A 14,984-nucleotide genomic window follows, 5' to 3' on the forward strand; every position below is an offset into this window, starting at 1 on the left:
AAGAGATTTTTGTCGGATACCCAACCAGTAATGAAAGCAGCCCACGAGCTTTTTGTCCCCCGTTTCGCCATTGTGATCAGTCAAATCTCTCCCTGGGCTAAGTGACTAACAGGAACGACAAGGCGATTGTAGACATTCAGAGGAGGAGTAGCATCATGCTCCTCCATGTTGCTTTGTAAATATACCAAAGCGATCCGCCCGTTTCTGTCAGTATTCTTTCGAGGAAATGATGAGAGTTTGATTTTCTTGAAAAGGATGGGCTCCACCAGCAGTGGCCCGTTCAGCCACTCGAGCACTGACTCTCTGATGAGGTGACCTTAGGAAGTAGAAACCTCAGATGCAGAAGACATAACTGAAACTGAAGTGAAGCGTCTCTTTTTGTTTCCTTGTTTGCCGTGCGTGCGTGAGAGAGAGATGGCAAGGAGGAGCTGTGAGTGGTACGTGGAGGTGCTTCCGTTTATAGCAATGGTGGGGATAGACAGCATAGTTGTGGGAGTCTACACGATGTTCAAAGCAGCCACGTTGAGAGGGTTGAGCCACCATGTCTTCCTTGTCTATGCTTATGCTCTCTCTGCTCTTCTTCTTCTTCCTGCTCCCTTCATGTCCTATAGGTATCTCTCTCTCTCTCTCTCCCCTGTCGATTGTATCCAAATCTAATCTTCTTGAGGAGCTATCATCAGCTGAGTTTTTGTTCTTGGTTTCTCTGCTCAGATCAAGAGCACTTCCTCCTCTCAGCTTGGCCATACTAGCCAAAATTGGTCTTCTTGGCCTCATTGGGTAATTGTCTGTACAAGTTTGATATTGATCTTGTGCCAAGTTAGTAGAGGAAAAACGAGGCGAAGCCAACAAATGGGTGTCCCATTTTTCCTTGAGACGACCTTGAATTGGATGCTTTGCTTCTTTGCCTTTTCAGTTGTAAATTTGCTTTCTGGGTGCTTTTCTTTTTTGGGGGCAGAGCAGGGGTTTAGCACAGATCATGGGCTATGCTGGGATTAGTTTGAGTTCTCCAACGCTTGGTTCAGCCCTCAGCAATCTCACTCCAGCTCTCACTTTTATACTCGCCATCCTTTTCAGGTTCTCCTTCTCCCTTGTATTGATTGTGGAATATCTGGTTAATTGTGATTGAGATTTTGCTAATCAATTCAGGACAGTAGTTGATTACGATCATCTAAGATAGACTAGCAGATTAGCAATAGGGCTCTTCATAATTGACATTTTCTCTAACTGCTTGCAACTTTTCTTTTATGCCTTCATTTTGCTTACTTTAAGATCTCCAGTACTGTCGTTAATTAGAAGAGTGTATGTGCAGCATATTTGATACTTCCTGACTGAACCATTTTTTTTTTGTCCATGTTCTACAATTGATACCCGTGACTAGAATACCATTGATTCAGCAATAAGAGCTGTGCAGCATGTTAGCGAATTAGACTTCTGCATTATGCTGCTGCATCCCCCGAGACCATGTAAATTACTCCATGCTGGTAATATTGTCTACTAAGTTAACTTCTCACTTAAACACGATATGTATTTGTTCTTTTCCTTAACAAATAGGATGGAGAAAGTATCACTGAAGAGAAAAGGCAGTCAGGCCAAGATCATTGGGACCGCTCTGTCCATATCTGGTGCATTTGTTGTCACTCTCTATAAGGGTCCTCCAATAATTAGCACGGCTTTGAAATGGCCTCTCTCATTTGATCCGCTTCTGAGCGCGTCAAGCTCGAACTGGCTCCTGGGAGGGATATTTCTCATGGCCGAATACATTCTTGTGCCATTGTACTACATTGTTCTGGTACACACTACGCTACTATACAACGTTAATTTTCCTAGTGCTAGAGAAATGACTTAGGCCAATCAAAATGAGCGCCGAAACATGAACATGCAGGCACAGGTAATGGAGGACTATCCAGCTGAACTGACTGTGACCTTCTTTCATAATATGTGCGGGTGCTTCATTGCTGCAGTCGTTGCTCTAGTTGCAGAACATGACACTAATGCTTGGAGAGTAAGCGATATAGGACTCGCCTCTGTAATATGCTCGGTAAAAGAATGACTATACATGAACTAGCCCCATGTTAACTTGATCGAGAACAGTCAATCTTAACTATTATAGAGTGTTGTATGTCTTTACGCCCCTCGGCCTTGTGCATCTTTAGGGACTTTTCACGCAGTGCTTGCGCAACTGTGTTCACACCTGGGCGATCCGCCTGAAAGGTCCCTTCTATGTTGCGATGTTCAAGCCGGCATCCGTCGTCATCGCCATCATAATGGGCTTCTTCTTTCTTGGTGATGCGATTCATCTTGGAAGGTATTAGATGTACTTTGGAAAAATTTACTCTTCAAGTATGTGTTAATGTTCCATTTTCCCACCAACCAGTCCTTTTACGCCCATTATCGCTTATCATCGACACGCTTAGCTCTGCGTTATGCGAAGCGGTAAGCTAATCCTGCTTCTGTTTTTCATTCACTGTGCTGCCAATGCTTTCAACACGAACATTTTCTTCCATGTGCCGGGAATTCACAGTCTCATCGGAGCGATGGTAATATCCATCGGATTCTATACCGTAATGTGGGGGAAGGCGAAAGAGGAGACAAATGAAGAGCCCCAAGAGGGCGCCACGCAATGCCCGCCATCTCAGAAAGTTCCTCTACTCCCAAAACATCAAAGCCACTGAAGCAGTGTGACTGTACTGATTGTTCTCCATTTTGAGTTTCACTGGTACTAAAGCAGGAAGCTCTGCGTAAATGGTTCACAAGGCTTGCTCACTTGCCTAATTACATTCTTGTGCTATGTACGCCGAGGATGACTATTGCTTTTGTCTGCTATGAATTCGCAGTCTCATAAGTGCGACCATACTGTCCATTGGGTTCTGTATCGTAATGTGGGGGAAGGCAAAAGAGGAAGTGGTTGAGGAGTCTGTAGAGAGTGGGTTCGAATCACCGTCCTTTCAAGAAGTCCCTCTACTGCGATGACCGCTAACACAGATCAAGTGAAGAGCAAATTTCTTGAGATGGATTGAAGATAGGTGCTGCTTGGAAGCTTTGTGGAAAGGATTCCTCGCCCTCAGTAAGCCTGGACAAGTTGGTGTCCGTGTCGTGCTTATCATTGGTCTGAGTCCAAGGATCAAACAGTGATTTCCGGTCGATCCCCGAGAAACCAGATTGCTTGTTCAAACCATTGATAGGTGTGGTTGAAAGGCGTCGCTCCAAGCACTAAACCGAGCTGTGGCGTGCAAGAATAACTAGTATCTTGCTTCCGGTATGGTCCATTTTGAAGCGCAGAAGTCTCTAGCCAGTAGTTACAGAAATATAATGCTTTGCTTTGTCTGATAAATGCTGCTTTAACTGCATTTCAAGATGAACTAAGTGCACATTCGCCTAGTTGCCAAAAGTTTTTTGTTGGTACTGTTACTTCATCTAATGAAATCTGTTGATATGGCTTTCAATCCGTCGGGTTTGAACGGTGGACCAAAAAAAAAAAAAAAAAGAGCTACGCATAAATTATCCATGTAAGATATTTCATCTCAAATCAAAATATAATCATTCACGCCATCAAATAATGATGGGCACGACTACGCCCTAATCTTAGTTTCCTTTTCTAAAATGGATGGACATATTAACTCATTATTTTAAATGTCCAACTTAGCATGTAAGAATTTACGTCATCAGATTACATCTTATTTATTATTTGAACAAAATGAGTGATCACCTTGGACATTCAACTCGCACATCACACTGAATAAATTAAAAGTTTAGAGATGACATTGTATATTTGATAAAAAAAAAATCTGTCAAATATTTAATCAAAATTCAGGGATTACTTTTTTGTTGTCTTTTCTTGGATTATTACTTGACAATTATTTATTCACAAAAATGTCAATAAAAGAATCACTGGCTTCTTGTCAGGAGCTTTTGTCTGGTGCCCATAAGCTTAATGACCTAACAGCATCATGAACTCTTGTCCTACCTTTTTAATATTTTGTGATTCCCGGGGCTAAATAATGAACAAATCAACAACGTGATTGATCTTTATCTGACCAAAAAAAAAAAAAAAAACAACGTGATTGCACCGGATATTGTTCAGAAAAGCACTATCATACTAATCATGTTCAGATTTTGATTCCCTTCCATCAATAGTGACATCTGAGCTAAGGGATTTGCGATTAAATATTCTGCTCCTGAAATTGATATCTAAATCAACGGAGACTAGCAGATCTTATTGAATGGATGAAAGTTGGGTGATCAATTCCTGGTTTGGTCCCACTTCGGAATCGGATCAAAGGGACCGGTTCCTAATTTCCAGAACCGGTTCCTAGTTTTCCGAATCAGAGGTGTGAAACGAGTAGGTCGGGTCCGGTCGGTTTTGGGTCGGTATGAATATGGTCTATCCTATATTGACCCATTTAAGCCGTTTTAACCTATTTGCATACAGTACAAATTTAACAACCCATATCCGATCCAACACATTCTCGATCCGTATTACTTAAATACTTTTATATCTAACCAAATTACAGAATATTTGTTTCTTGTAGTTATTAAGAAAAATGATATTGCTAAAAAAACTCTCATGCAATTAATTTTTTTAATTTTAAAATTTTTTAAAAAATAATTTTTTATTAGTAAAAAATAGTATTTACTTTTTAAAAATAAAAAATTATTATTTATTTTTTACTACGGCGGCCAGAGTTAGAGGCTCGACGACGAGTGACGGTGGTAGTGGGAGGCAACCATTGGCGAGGGAGCGTAGGTGTCGGCGGTCGGTGGTGGCTGGCGGAGGTCACGGCGGGGGCGGCGGTGTTCGACAGTTGGTGGCGACGGTGGAGGCATGATTGGGAATGAGTATAGAAAGCAATTCGCAATGGAGAGAGAGAGAGAGAGAGAGGCGGCGAGAACGAAAAATTGCTAAAGTGAGAAAGATATTGATGTCGAGAAATTTCTAATTCTAAAAGAGAAGTAATTTTTTATTTTTTTACTTCTAAAAGTGGGTCGAAAATAACTTATGAAGTAAAAGATTACTTCATAAATAGAAAAATGAAGTTATGTAACCAAACGAATTTCAGCTTTAGAAATTACGTTACTAAATGAATTTCCGCTCTATAAGTGTTATCATACACGCCATTACTTTGCCTTCACTATTTACATTGCCATATGGAGCCATTCAATTGACTCGAAAAGACAATAAAAGGGCCATTCAGCCTTTTCTCATTATTTTCTAGATATTGGAACATTTCATGGGAGTCCTTAAATCTATTTAAGGCTCCATTTATTTCATGAAAAATATTTTTCTGGAAAACATTTTTCTCAATTTTCGGTGTTTGTGAGGGTAGAAAATGAGTGATCAATGAAAAGTATTTTCCGATCGATAGAAAAAACTTTTTAAAATTAAAGAAAATGATTTCCTCATCTTAAAGAAATGGAAATCATTTTCCCCCTGCATCTTAGCCCGTGGGTGCGTAAGTTACTGACATTGAAAAAAAAAATCTCTCCTCATCCGTATTCTCTCTCTTCAGTCCACGTTCTCTCTCCTCCATCCCAAAACGAAGCAAATACAAGGATGAACGATAGTCCTTGGTTGGAGAAGAGCGTTCTACACGTCCATCCCTAAAGATGACGACGATGCCAAGACCTTCTCCCGCAAGTTCCCGCGGATCAACCATGGCGGCAGCACCGGCAATAGCCCCAAAATCTCCTCCAAATTCGGGTTCTTCTCCGATCCCTCCCCCCTGCGCTCCCGGTCTTAGCCGCAGCCGCAGCCGAGCCCCCTCCTCTGCTGTCGGACCTCTGTGGCCACGCTGGCCTCGTCCGGGCCCAGCAGCCCGAGGCACCGGTGTAAGACGGCTCCGAAGAGGAGCGGTGGCGGCGAGCACCAGAGCAACGGCCCCGACATTGTTCAATTTCGCGAATCCATGGCTGTTGTTGCAGATGAGATGTGAAATTTGCTTGCAGAGCATGAAAACAGGGCAAGGGATCGCCATTTTCATGGCGGAGTGCGCTCACACCTTCCATTGCCCTTAAAAAAAATAAAAAAATTTAACAAAAAAATCGAAAAAAAGTAAAAAGATAATTAAAAAATAAAAAAATTATATATGTGTGGTTTCCTCCGTAGCCATGTAATTATGCCACAAAAAAAATCGAAAAATTAGAAAAATTTGTGTCATGGAAATTGATTTTCCTTATTAAACGACGGAAAATATTTTTCAATTCGTTTTCAGCTTTCGGCCAAACACCAGAAAATATTGTTATTTTCTTAGAAAACGACTTCCTAGAAAACATTTTTCAGAAATACTTCATTTTCCGTGAAACAAACAGAGCTTAAAAGATGTTGTGAATCAAATTTTTTGTCGACTGACATGTTTTATTCTTGATCCAATATTTTGGTACTCTTTCATTTTCTTTTTTCTTTTTTTGGCGGGCGAAAGTAGTTGTGATCTTCAAGATCTGTTCGTCTTAATTTATCAAAGCTGAAAAAATAAATAAATAAATAAACAAAGTGATTGGAAGCACTCAAAACTAAGTAATGAAATTTCCACAAATACAATCACATTGTAACATTATTTGGAGTATTACTTTAACTTCAATCCAAACAGTTTGTTGAGGCAATCCGAGCTTAAGATATGCGAAAAAGGCATTAATACTTACATTTCTTTCCTTACATATCTTTAAGAATCGTTTAATTCATGTGCAATCACCATTCCAATCTACCAGTAAATAAAAGAATTTGTGCCAACATAGGTTCCCAGTTCTTTGTCCCTTCTTGAGATCGAGAAAAAGAACAAGGTTAAACATTCTAGTGAATGTTTTATCGTCCCCGAAGGTCAGACAGTGACGACGCAAATAATTATCCTTCATGAAGAAAAGTCGTCTAACTCAACTTTATTAATATGTGTGAAATAAATGACCAGTCATGGTCAGAAGTGGTTGAAGTTTGAAAAAGTTGTTCTCGGTTGTTGAAAAGTTGATGTAAAAGTTTGAAATTTAACGGTTATGAAAACATATGTCATTGGCTAATTATCGCAAGCGATACAAGTAATTATTTTTAAGAAAATATTTTTTAAATTATTTATTTTTCGTAAAAGAAATGCACCCAGAAAAAAAAATTGTTAAAAAGCTTTTGTCCGATACCCAGTCAATAATGAAAGGAAAGCAACTCTCTCCCCTGGGCTAAGCGACGAACGGAAGCGACGAGGTGATTCATGATTGTAAGTATTCAGAAGAGGAGGTCCATACTAAAAAACGAGGACGAATCCTTCTTGTTATTTTGTAAATAAACCAAAGCGATCTGATCGTTTCTGTCGTTATTCTTTTGAACAATGATGAGAGTTTCATTCTATTGAAAAGAATAGGCTCCACCGCCAACCGTGGCCAGTCCAGCCACACGAGCAATGCCTCTCTGATGAGGAGACCTTAGAAAAGTAGAAACCTCGGATGCAGAGGATATAACTGAAGCTGAAGTGAAGCGTCTCTTTTCGTTTCCTTGTTTGCTGTGCGTGCCTGCGAGAGAGAGAGAGAGAGAGAGAGAGAGATGGCAAGGAGAAGATGTGACTGGTATATGGAGGTGCTTCCATTCATAGCATTGGTTGGGATAGACAGCATGTGTGGGGGTGTACACACTGTTCAAAGCAGCCACCTTGAGAGGGTTGAGCCACCATGTCTTCCTTGTTTATGCTTATGCTCTCTCTGCTCTTCTTCTTCTTCCTGCTCCCTTCATGTCCAATAGGTCTCTCTCTCTCTCTCTCTCTCTCAAGTGGGTACAAGCCTAATCTTCGTGAGGACTGAGGAGCTATCATCAGCTGAGTTTTGTTCTTGGTTTCTCTGTCCAGATCAGGAGCACTTCCTCCTCTCAGCTTGGCCATACTAGCCAAAATTGGTCTTCTTGGCCTCATTGGGTAATTGTCTGTACAAGTTTGGTATTGATCTTGTGGCCGAGTTTGCGCAGGAAAAGACGAGGCAAAGCCAAGAAATGGGTGTCCCATTTTCTCTTGAGACCTTCTTGAATTGGCTGCGCTGATTTGCTTTGTTTTGCTTCTTTGCCTTCTCAGTTGCAAATTTGCTTTTTGGGTGCTTTTCTTTTTGGGGGAAGAGCAGGTGTTTATCACAGATCGTGGGCTATACCGGGATTAGTTTCAGTTCTCCAGCGCTTAGTTCAGCCCTCAGCAATCTCACTCCGGCTTTCACCTTCATACTCACCATCCTTTTCAGGTTCTCCTTCCCCCTTGTGACGATTGTGTAATGCCTGATTAGTTGGGATTGAGATTTTGTTCATCAGTTCAGGATACTAGTCGACTCCGATTATCCAATATAGACCAGCAGATTAGCAATACAGCTCTTCATAATTGGCATTTTCTCTTACTGCTTGCAACTTTTGTTGTAGACAATAACATGTCTGGTCTATGTCATTGGTTCGCTTACTTCGAGATCTCGAGTACTGTTGTTAATTAGAGGAGTGTAAGTGTGACATATTCGATACTTCCTGATTGAACCATGTTTACTGTCAATGTTCCACAATTTGATACCCGTGACTAGACAACCGTTGATTCAGCAATAAGAGCAGTGCAGCATGTTAGTGAATTAGACTTCTGCATTATGCTGCTGCATCCCCCGACCAAGACTATGTAAACTACTTTATACTGGTAATATTTTCTACTAAGTTAATTCTTACCTAAACATGATATGTATTTGTTCATTTCCTTACCGAAAAGGATGGAGAAAGTATCACTGAAGAGAAAAAGCAGTCAGGCCAAGATCATTGGGACCATTCTGTCAATATCCGGTGCATTTGTTGTCACTCTCTATAAGGGTCCTCCAATTATTAGCATGGCTTTGAAATCGCCTCTCTCATTCGTTCCGCTTTTGAGCACATCAAGCTCAAACTGGCTCCTGGGAGGGATATTTCTCATGGCCGAATACATTCTTATTCCATCGTACTACATTGTTCTGGTACACGCTTTGTCACTGCACAACTTTAATTTTTCCCAGTGCTAGAGAAATGACTTTGTCTAATCCAAATGAGCGTCAAGACATGAACATGCAGGCACAGATAATGGAGGACTATCCAGCTGAACTGACCGTGACCTTCTTGCATGGTATAGTTGGGAGCTTCATTGCTGCAATCGTCGCTTTGGTTGCAGAACATGACACTAACGCTTGGAAAGTGAGCGACATAGGACTTGCCTCTGTAATATGCTCGGTAAGAGAATGACCATACATAAACCAGTCCCATGTTAACTTGATCAAGAACAATCAATCTCAACTTTTATAAAGTGTTGTATGTTTTTACGCCCCTCGGCCTTGGGCATCTTTAGGGACTTTTCGCGCAGTGCCTGCGCAACTGTGTTCACACCTGGGTGATCCGCCTGAAAGGTCCCTTCTATGTTGCGATGTTCAAGCCGGCGTCGATCGTCATCGCCGTGTTAATGGGCTTCTTCTTTCTTGGCGATGCGCTTCATCTCGGAAGGTATTAGATGTACTTGGAAAAATTTTACTGTTCAAGCATGCGTTAATGTTCCATTTTCCCACCAACCGTCCTCCTATGCGCATTATCGTTTATCATCGACGCGCTTAGCTCTGCATTACGCGAAACGGTAAGCTAATCCCGCTTCTGTTTTTCATTTCATTGTGCTGCCAATGCTTTCGACACACGAACATTTTCTTCCACGTGCCGGGAATTCAGAGTCTCATCAGAGCGATGATAATATCCGTCGGATTCTACACTGTAATATGGGGGAAGACGAAGGAGGAGACAAATGAAGAGTCCCAAGAGAGAGCCACGCAATCCCCGCCATCTCAGAAAGTTCCTCTACTGCCGAAACATCAAAGCCATTGAAGCAGTGTGACTATACTGCTTGCTCTCCATTTTGATTTTTACTGGTACTAAAGCAGGAAGCTGTGTGTAAACGGTTCACAAGGCTTGCTCACTTGCCTTGACTATTTATGTATCCAGAGTGACTGCAAGTTTTCACTTGATTAACAAAGACAAAACAAAAGGGCAAGTCTGCTTTTTCATTTGTTTTTTAATGTAATGTTTTATGGGAAATTTTCGAGTAATTCCAAAAATCGTTGCAATTCCAAAATAACACGAGACTGTACGTGTAATTCATTGAGATAGAATTTCATGTCGATCGTTCGCCTCGAAATTAAGTGAGGAAAATATTAATCTAGTTTCACCCATTTTTTTTTTCTCACTATTATGATGAACCCCCCCGAATTTGTTCCACTCAGTAAATTAATTTTAGAAAAGTATATGGTTTTATCTCCATGGACAAAATGAAAAATAGTTTCATGGGCTGGGCCTTAAGGTGCAGAAAGATGGGCCTCTTGAGAGTTGAGAGTCTTGGCGGCCCAACGGAAACTCCCTCTACCGCTCTTTCATTTCTTTGTTGTTCACATTTTATTTTACTCGTATCTTTTCGGTGGATTGGGGAAAAACCCTAATTTGGGCTATATAAGCTCAGCTCTGCAGCTGAAGCAGGATCAGAGAGAGCTAAAACCTCCATTGTTACACACGCACGCACAGGGAGAGAGAGAGAGAGAGAGAGAGAAGGGATGGGGAAGGTGTCGAAGGGCTCGAGGAAGGGCAAGAAGGCGTGGAGAGCCAACATTAGCACGGAGGACATCCACGACTTCTTCGAGAAGTCCACGAAGGACGCTCTCTCCGGCGGATCTCTCGCCGCCGTCCCTAGCGAGTCTCTCTTCTTCGTCGATAAGGCCAGAGGTATTGCAACGAGCTCTATCCCTCTCTCTCTGTGTCTCTGTGGTGTTCAGCATGTTTCTGTGCTGTGTCTGCTTTTCTGTCATTTTTGTACGCCTAATGCTTTGCTGATGGTGCTTCGTTGGGTGCCTCCTACGGGGTGATGTGAACTTGGCTTTGGTTTCTTCTTCATGAGCATGAAGAATCCCTTTGCAGTGGCATTGGGTTAATTGCTTCGGCATATACATTTGGTCTATCTGATTTGAGCTACGATTTAACTACGCCCTTGTGTGGATGAGACGGTTATATGGTGATGATTCGTGCATCTCTGGGAGATTATGGTTAGACCATTTGCAGGTCGTCATCGTTTGTGATCTTATTTGGAAAAAGGTGAAGTGCAGGTGTCCTCACAACTTATCTCGAGTGGAGTAAATTCCAGCAGTTTGCCGTGACAGTAGTACACATCTTTCGTTTGATAGCATAATCTCGCTTGGGCTCTGTGCATAATAAGCCGATGCTCTGGATATCTGTTTAATGAAGGAAGCATGGTAATGTGCACGGAGATTGAGAATTTGGGTCCACATGTCTGCTCTCCCTGATGCCTCCAAGGCTCTGATTTGAGGGCCTGGTTACGACCTATATTTTGAAACCATATGATTTATTAAAAAAATCATATCTTGCAACTCAATTATTGATCTAATTTTTTTTTGGGTCAAATTATTGATCTAATTTTATCTTGTCATTTTTTTAGCATATAGTAGAATCATATTGAGTAGAAACCTTGGTAGAGATTTCTCTCTCACATTCCTTTATAATGAAGTGTGATTTGTGCTTTCATTGTGTCACAGCTGTTTGCTCCTGCTGAACTAACAGTGACTTCTTATAATCCGTTGGGTAGATATATCAACTGTGTTATCTGTGTACAATAAGCCGATGCTCTGGATATTTTTCATGAAGGAAGCATGGTAATGTGCACAGAGAATGAATCTTTGGGTCCACATGTCTGCTCTCTCTGATGTCTGATTTGAGGGCCTGGTTGTGACCCACATTCAGATTAATGTTTGGATAATGTAATTGGATGAAAGAGTAATTAAAGTCTTCATCTTGAAAGAGTCACTAAAGAGGGTACTTTGTCCTGTGTTTTTCCTTTAGATCTTTCGGTAAAGCGTAAAATTGAGAAGCAAAGGGAAAAGGTACTTCGGACTGACAGTGTTCTTCAGAAGAACCCCTTTGTCCAAGCAGTCCCCTCTACTGTCAGTAAGAAATCCAGAAAGAAAAGAAAAGAAGTTGTGAACAATGGTGGTCAAGGTGATAACGAGGTGAGCTAATTTTTGGAGATGTTTCATTAACGGTGAATGAGGGCTGACCGTCTTCTTAATTTTACTTTTAATAGGATGCTTCTGTCTCAGTTTCTGGTATGGTTGACTTGTGGGCAGGTATGGTGCTCTGTACTTCTAACTATGGTATTTCCAACAGGTTGTTCATTCAAGACATGTGTGATGTAATGTTCGTTCAATGCTTTTGCAGATAAATTTGATGGCAAGCTCAAGAAGGTAATAACTGAATTTCTTTTGTACCTGCTTTGCTCTTAACTGCTCCTAAAACCTTAAGTAACAATTTCTTGGAATTTTTCATTTTTTTATCCAATCCTGACTGGATTTAATTATGATCTTTACTCCCTTTTAACAGAAACCCAAGCATTCAATTATTCCAGCTGTAGAAGTTGAGCCTCCCGGCTGTTCATTCAATCCATCCTTTGAGAGCCACCAGGTACGTATGTGTGTGGGTATATATTTATATTGCATTCAGCCAATAAATTTGATGTGTGTAGCGTCACCTCTTATTTGGTATGTTACTTTTATCTAGGATTCTCTGGCATGTGCTGTTGCAGACGAGATGCAGAAAGTCTATAAACATGAGTTGGGTCCTGAACCTGTTCCATTAACCGTGCAAGGTGAAGTTATTGATGAGGAAGATGTAAGTTTATTATTTTTGAGATCCAATTGTTTCTCTACTTTAATATGTCATGTTATACCTCTGTGGAACTCTATTAACTTTTTTTTTAATGCCCCAGATGTATTTCTTGGAGGCTGATAATGGGGGTGATGATGATTCAAGCTTGGAAAATCTGGATGGTGATGAGAATAAAGCAACCGAGAATAGGTGATTTTCTTTTCACAATTTATAACTTCTCAGTTGTTGACATCAGAGTGATTGTACAAGGAAATAGCAGATAGGAGTTTTAGAATGAAGTACGCGTCTCTTTACTTGCGTTCTCCGGTTATCTTTATTGTTCATGCTATAGTAATGTCTGCTTCTGTTAGATTGGCATTAGCCAGAAAATTTCATCTTTAGTTGGCTGGTGTGTGGGGTATGAATCGCTCTTAGTTGAAATCATGCAATTGCAGGTCATCCAAATCAAAGCCTGTGACACGTGTTGAACTGAATCGGAGAGCAAGACGTAAGGACTTGCTGAAGAAGGAAGCAGAAACAAAGAAGATTGATCAACTGTCCAAGGAAATAGACAGGTATGATAATACTGCTTTCCAGTACTTTATGCATGAGCCCCAGCAAATTTATGTCTCAGCGAACCTTACTAACAATGGCATCTTTCTTTAGCACAGCTTACCAGATATTATTCAAGAAATTGCGAAAGAGGATGAGGAGAAGCAAAGACGGCATCTCCGACGTGTTGTTGCTCAGCAAGAAAGAGAAAAGTTGCGTCCACCACGCCTGGGAAAGCACAAGTATGTGCATGATTTTCTACACTGAATGTTATCTTATGTGTTTACATGAAGCTCCTGATGACAATTCTCTTTTGCTTTCCCCTTTCAAACTACCAATGGTGGAAATGTTCTAGGAAATGCGTGCTGTCTCAGTAGTTTGTGGAACTTATGTTAATTCAAAGATATGCAATCCAAAGTTTGACTATTTTGATAAATATATCGACTTCTCTTCTTGATCTAGTTGTGGAAATTCTATCTGTTTCAATTGGTGCCAGTTTTTTTATATTTCTTCTCAGAGTATGTAATCAGTTCTTGTTTCTTGGTATCAGATGTGATAACTTTAAACCTTCTCTACAGATTTGAACCAGCACCTATGCAAGTACTGTTGTCTGAAGAAATCACCGGTTCCCTCCGCCAGCTGAAAGTAAGAGAGTTTTCGCCCCTTTTTAACCTTTTAGTGCTTCGTATTTTTCTGTGACAGAGATATGAATATGGATAGCTAAGTTTTCCTCATTCTGGTTGTAATGAAGGGTTGTAGCACTCTAGCAAAGGATCGATTTAAAAGCCTCGAGAAAAGGGGACTGGTTGTTCCAACAGCCAGAAACAGAAGGTTAGTGATTCTTTTTGAGTGGACTGAACGTTTGGTCTGTATTGTCAAATGTAGTTGCAGTCCATTTAAAGTTCTTTCTTTGGGTTACGTGGAGGTTTGCTTAGTTCTTTCTTTGAGTTATAGAGAGGAAGGTTTGCGTGGTTTAATTCATTTGCAATTCTTTCTTGTTCTAATATATGCTGTCAAGGAAATATGCCTTGTGTTATTTTTTCCACATTGTGATATACTGTTTATGTGCATTAACAGTATGAGGCGGTGCCATGATCCAAGCCACAGCATATGATTTAGATACCTGTTAATTTGATTGGCTTTTATTATATATAATTTGTCTTTAGCTTGTATAAAGAGGAAGGAAGAGCAAGGTTTCCCTTGGTAGTGATATACTTTTGATTCCTTATAATTACACTCCTGAAGTGATCATTGATTGTACATGGTGAATGTATTTCTATTGGCAGAAGCCGAAGGTGAGCAGTGAGCCGATCTCCATCTAGCAGGAGAAGCTTCTGTCTTGGGACGGTGGACCAAACCTGAGGACAAAGCCTGCGTCTCGCTTTGAGCTTGAGTACAGAGCCATCACCGATGTTAACCTTCTCTTTTTGGGGTAGGTGAAGATGTTTTAAGTTTCTAATTTTGTTTAGATCAATCTGCATATTGTATAGTAATGTATTTAATATGAATTGAAATCATTATCCATCTTAATAACAAAAAATTTCCCATTAATGCTTCATTTGTGTTCTATTAAGGAAGCACCCCGCTGTCGAGAATAATCAGTATGATTCCGGTGGTTGAGCAATCAACGGTTCGGGTTTTTGTATTCCTATCTTTTGGACAATTAACGGGTCGGGTTGTTGGGTTAGGTATTTGACATCTTATTATCAGAATTTTGATCAATTCAAATTATTCCCGGATGGTCCGGTCGGAAACCAAATCACTTGTGCTTCATAGTAGGCTAGTAGCACGAATA

General features: G+C 40.7%; 2 protein-coding genes, 2 non-coding genes and 1 pseudogene across 5 annotated transcripts; all 5 read left to right on the forward strand.

Annotated features, from left to right (window-relative positions):
- Positions 1 to 414: 414 nt before the first annotated feature.
- LOC115748164 (WAT1-related protein At3g28050-like) lies at positions 415 to 3,286 on the forward strand. The gene is made up of 7 exons (XM_048283670.1): positions 415 to 611; positions 712 to 777; positions 961 to 1,074; positions 1,552 to 1,789; positions 1,883 to 2,038; positions 2,154 to 2,305; positions 2,835 to 3,286. Exons 1-7 carry the CDS (start codon positions 415 to 417, stop codon positions 2,968 to 2,970), a joined length of 1,059 nt encoding a protein of 352 aa, XP_048139627.1. The 3' UTR covers positions 2,971 to 3,286.
- Positions 3,287 to 4,848: 1,562 nt separating this feature from the next.
- LOC115748082 (ribosome biogenesis protein NOP53) lies at positions 4,849 to 14,740 on the forward strand. Of its 2 annotated transcripts, XM_048283669.1 has the most exons (13): positions 4,849 to 4,879; positions 10,515 to 10,708; positions 11,837 to 12,003; positions 12,078 to 12,120; positions 12,212 to 12,237; positions 12,374 to 12,454; positions 12,551 to 12,661; positions 12,759 to 12,847; positions 13,093 to 13,212; positions 13,309 to 13,431; positions 13,768 to 13,834; positions 13,941 to 14,020; positions 14,476 to 14,740. In XM_048283669.1, the coding sequence occupies exons 2-13, from the start codon at positions 10,540 to 10,542 to the stop codon at positions 14,486 to 14,488; spliced, it is 1,089 nt and encodes a 362-aa protein (XP_048139626.1). In that variant the 5' UTR covers positions 4,849 to 4,879; positions 10,515 to 10,539; the 3' UTR covers positions 14,489 to 14,740. The 2 variants fall into 2 exon arrangements, with proteins under 2 accessions (XP_048139626.1, XP_030540338.1); XM_030684478.2 differs by lacking the exon at positions 4,849 to 4,879 and having other exon boundaries at positions 10,465 to 10,708.
- Positions 7,520 to 9,820, forward strand: LOC115748165 (annotated as a pseudogene).
- On the forward strand, positions 11,217 to 11,328 carry LOC115748237. Its single transcript, XR_004016204.1, has one exon. It is a non-coding gene; the product is annotated as a small nucleolar RNA snoR100 (small nucleolar RNA).
- On the forward strand, positions 11,634 to 11,735 carry LOC115748238. The gene has a single exon (XR_004016205.1). It is a non-coding gene; the product is annotated as a small nucleolar RNA snoR100 (small nucleolar RNA).
- Positions 14,741 to 14,984: the final 244 nt, after the last annotated feature.

Source organism: Rhodamnia argentea, chromosome 8 (genome assembly GCF_020921035.1).
Source record: "Rhodamnia argentea isolate NSW1041297 chromosome 8, ASM2092103v1, whole genome shotgun sequence".
Lineage (NCBI taxonomy): Eukaryota > Viridiplantae > Streptophyta > Magnoliopsida > Myrtales > Myrtaceae > Rhodamnia > Rhodamnia argentea.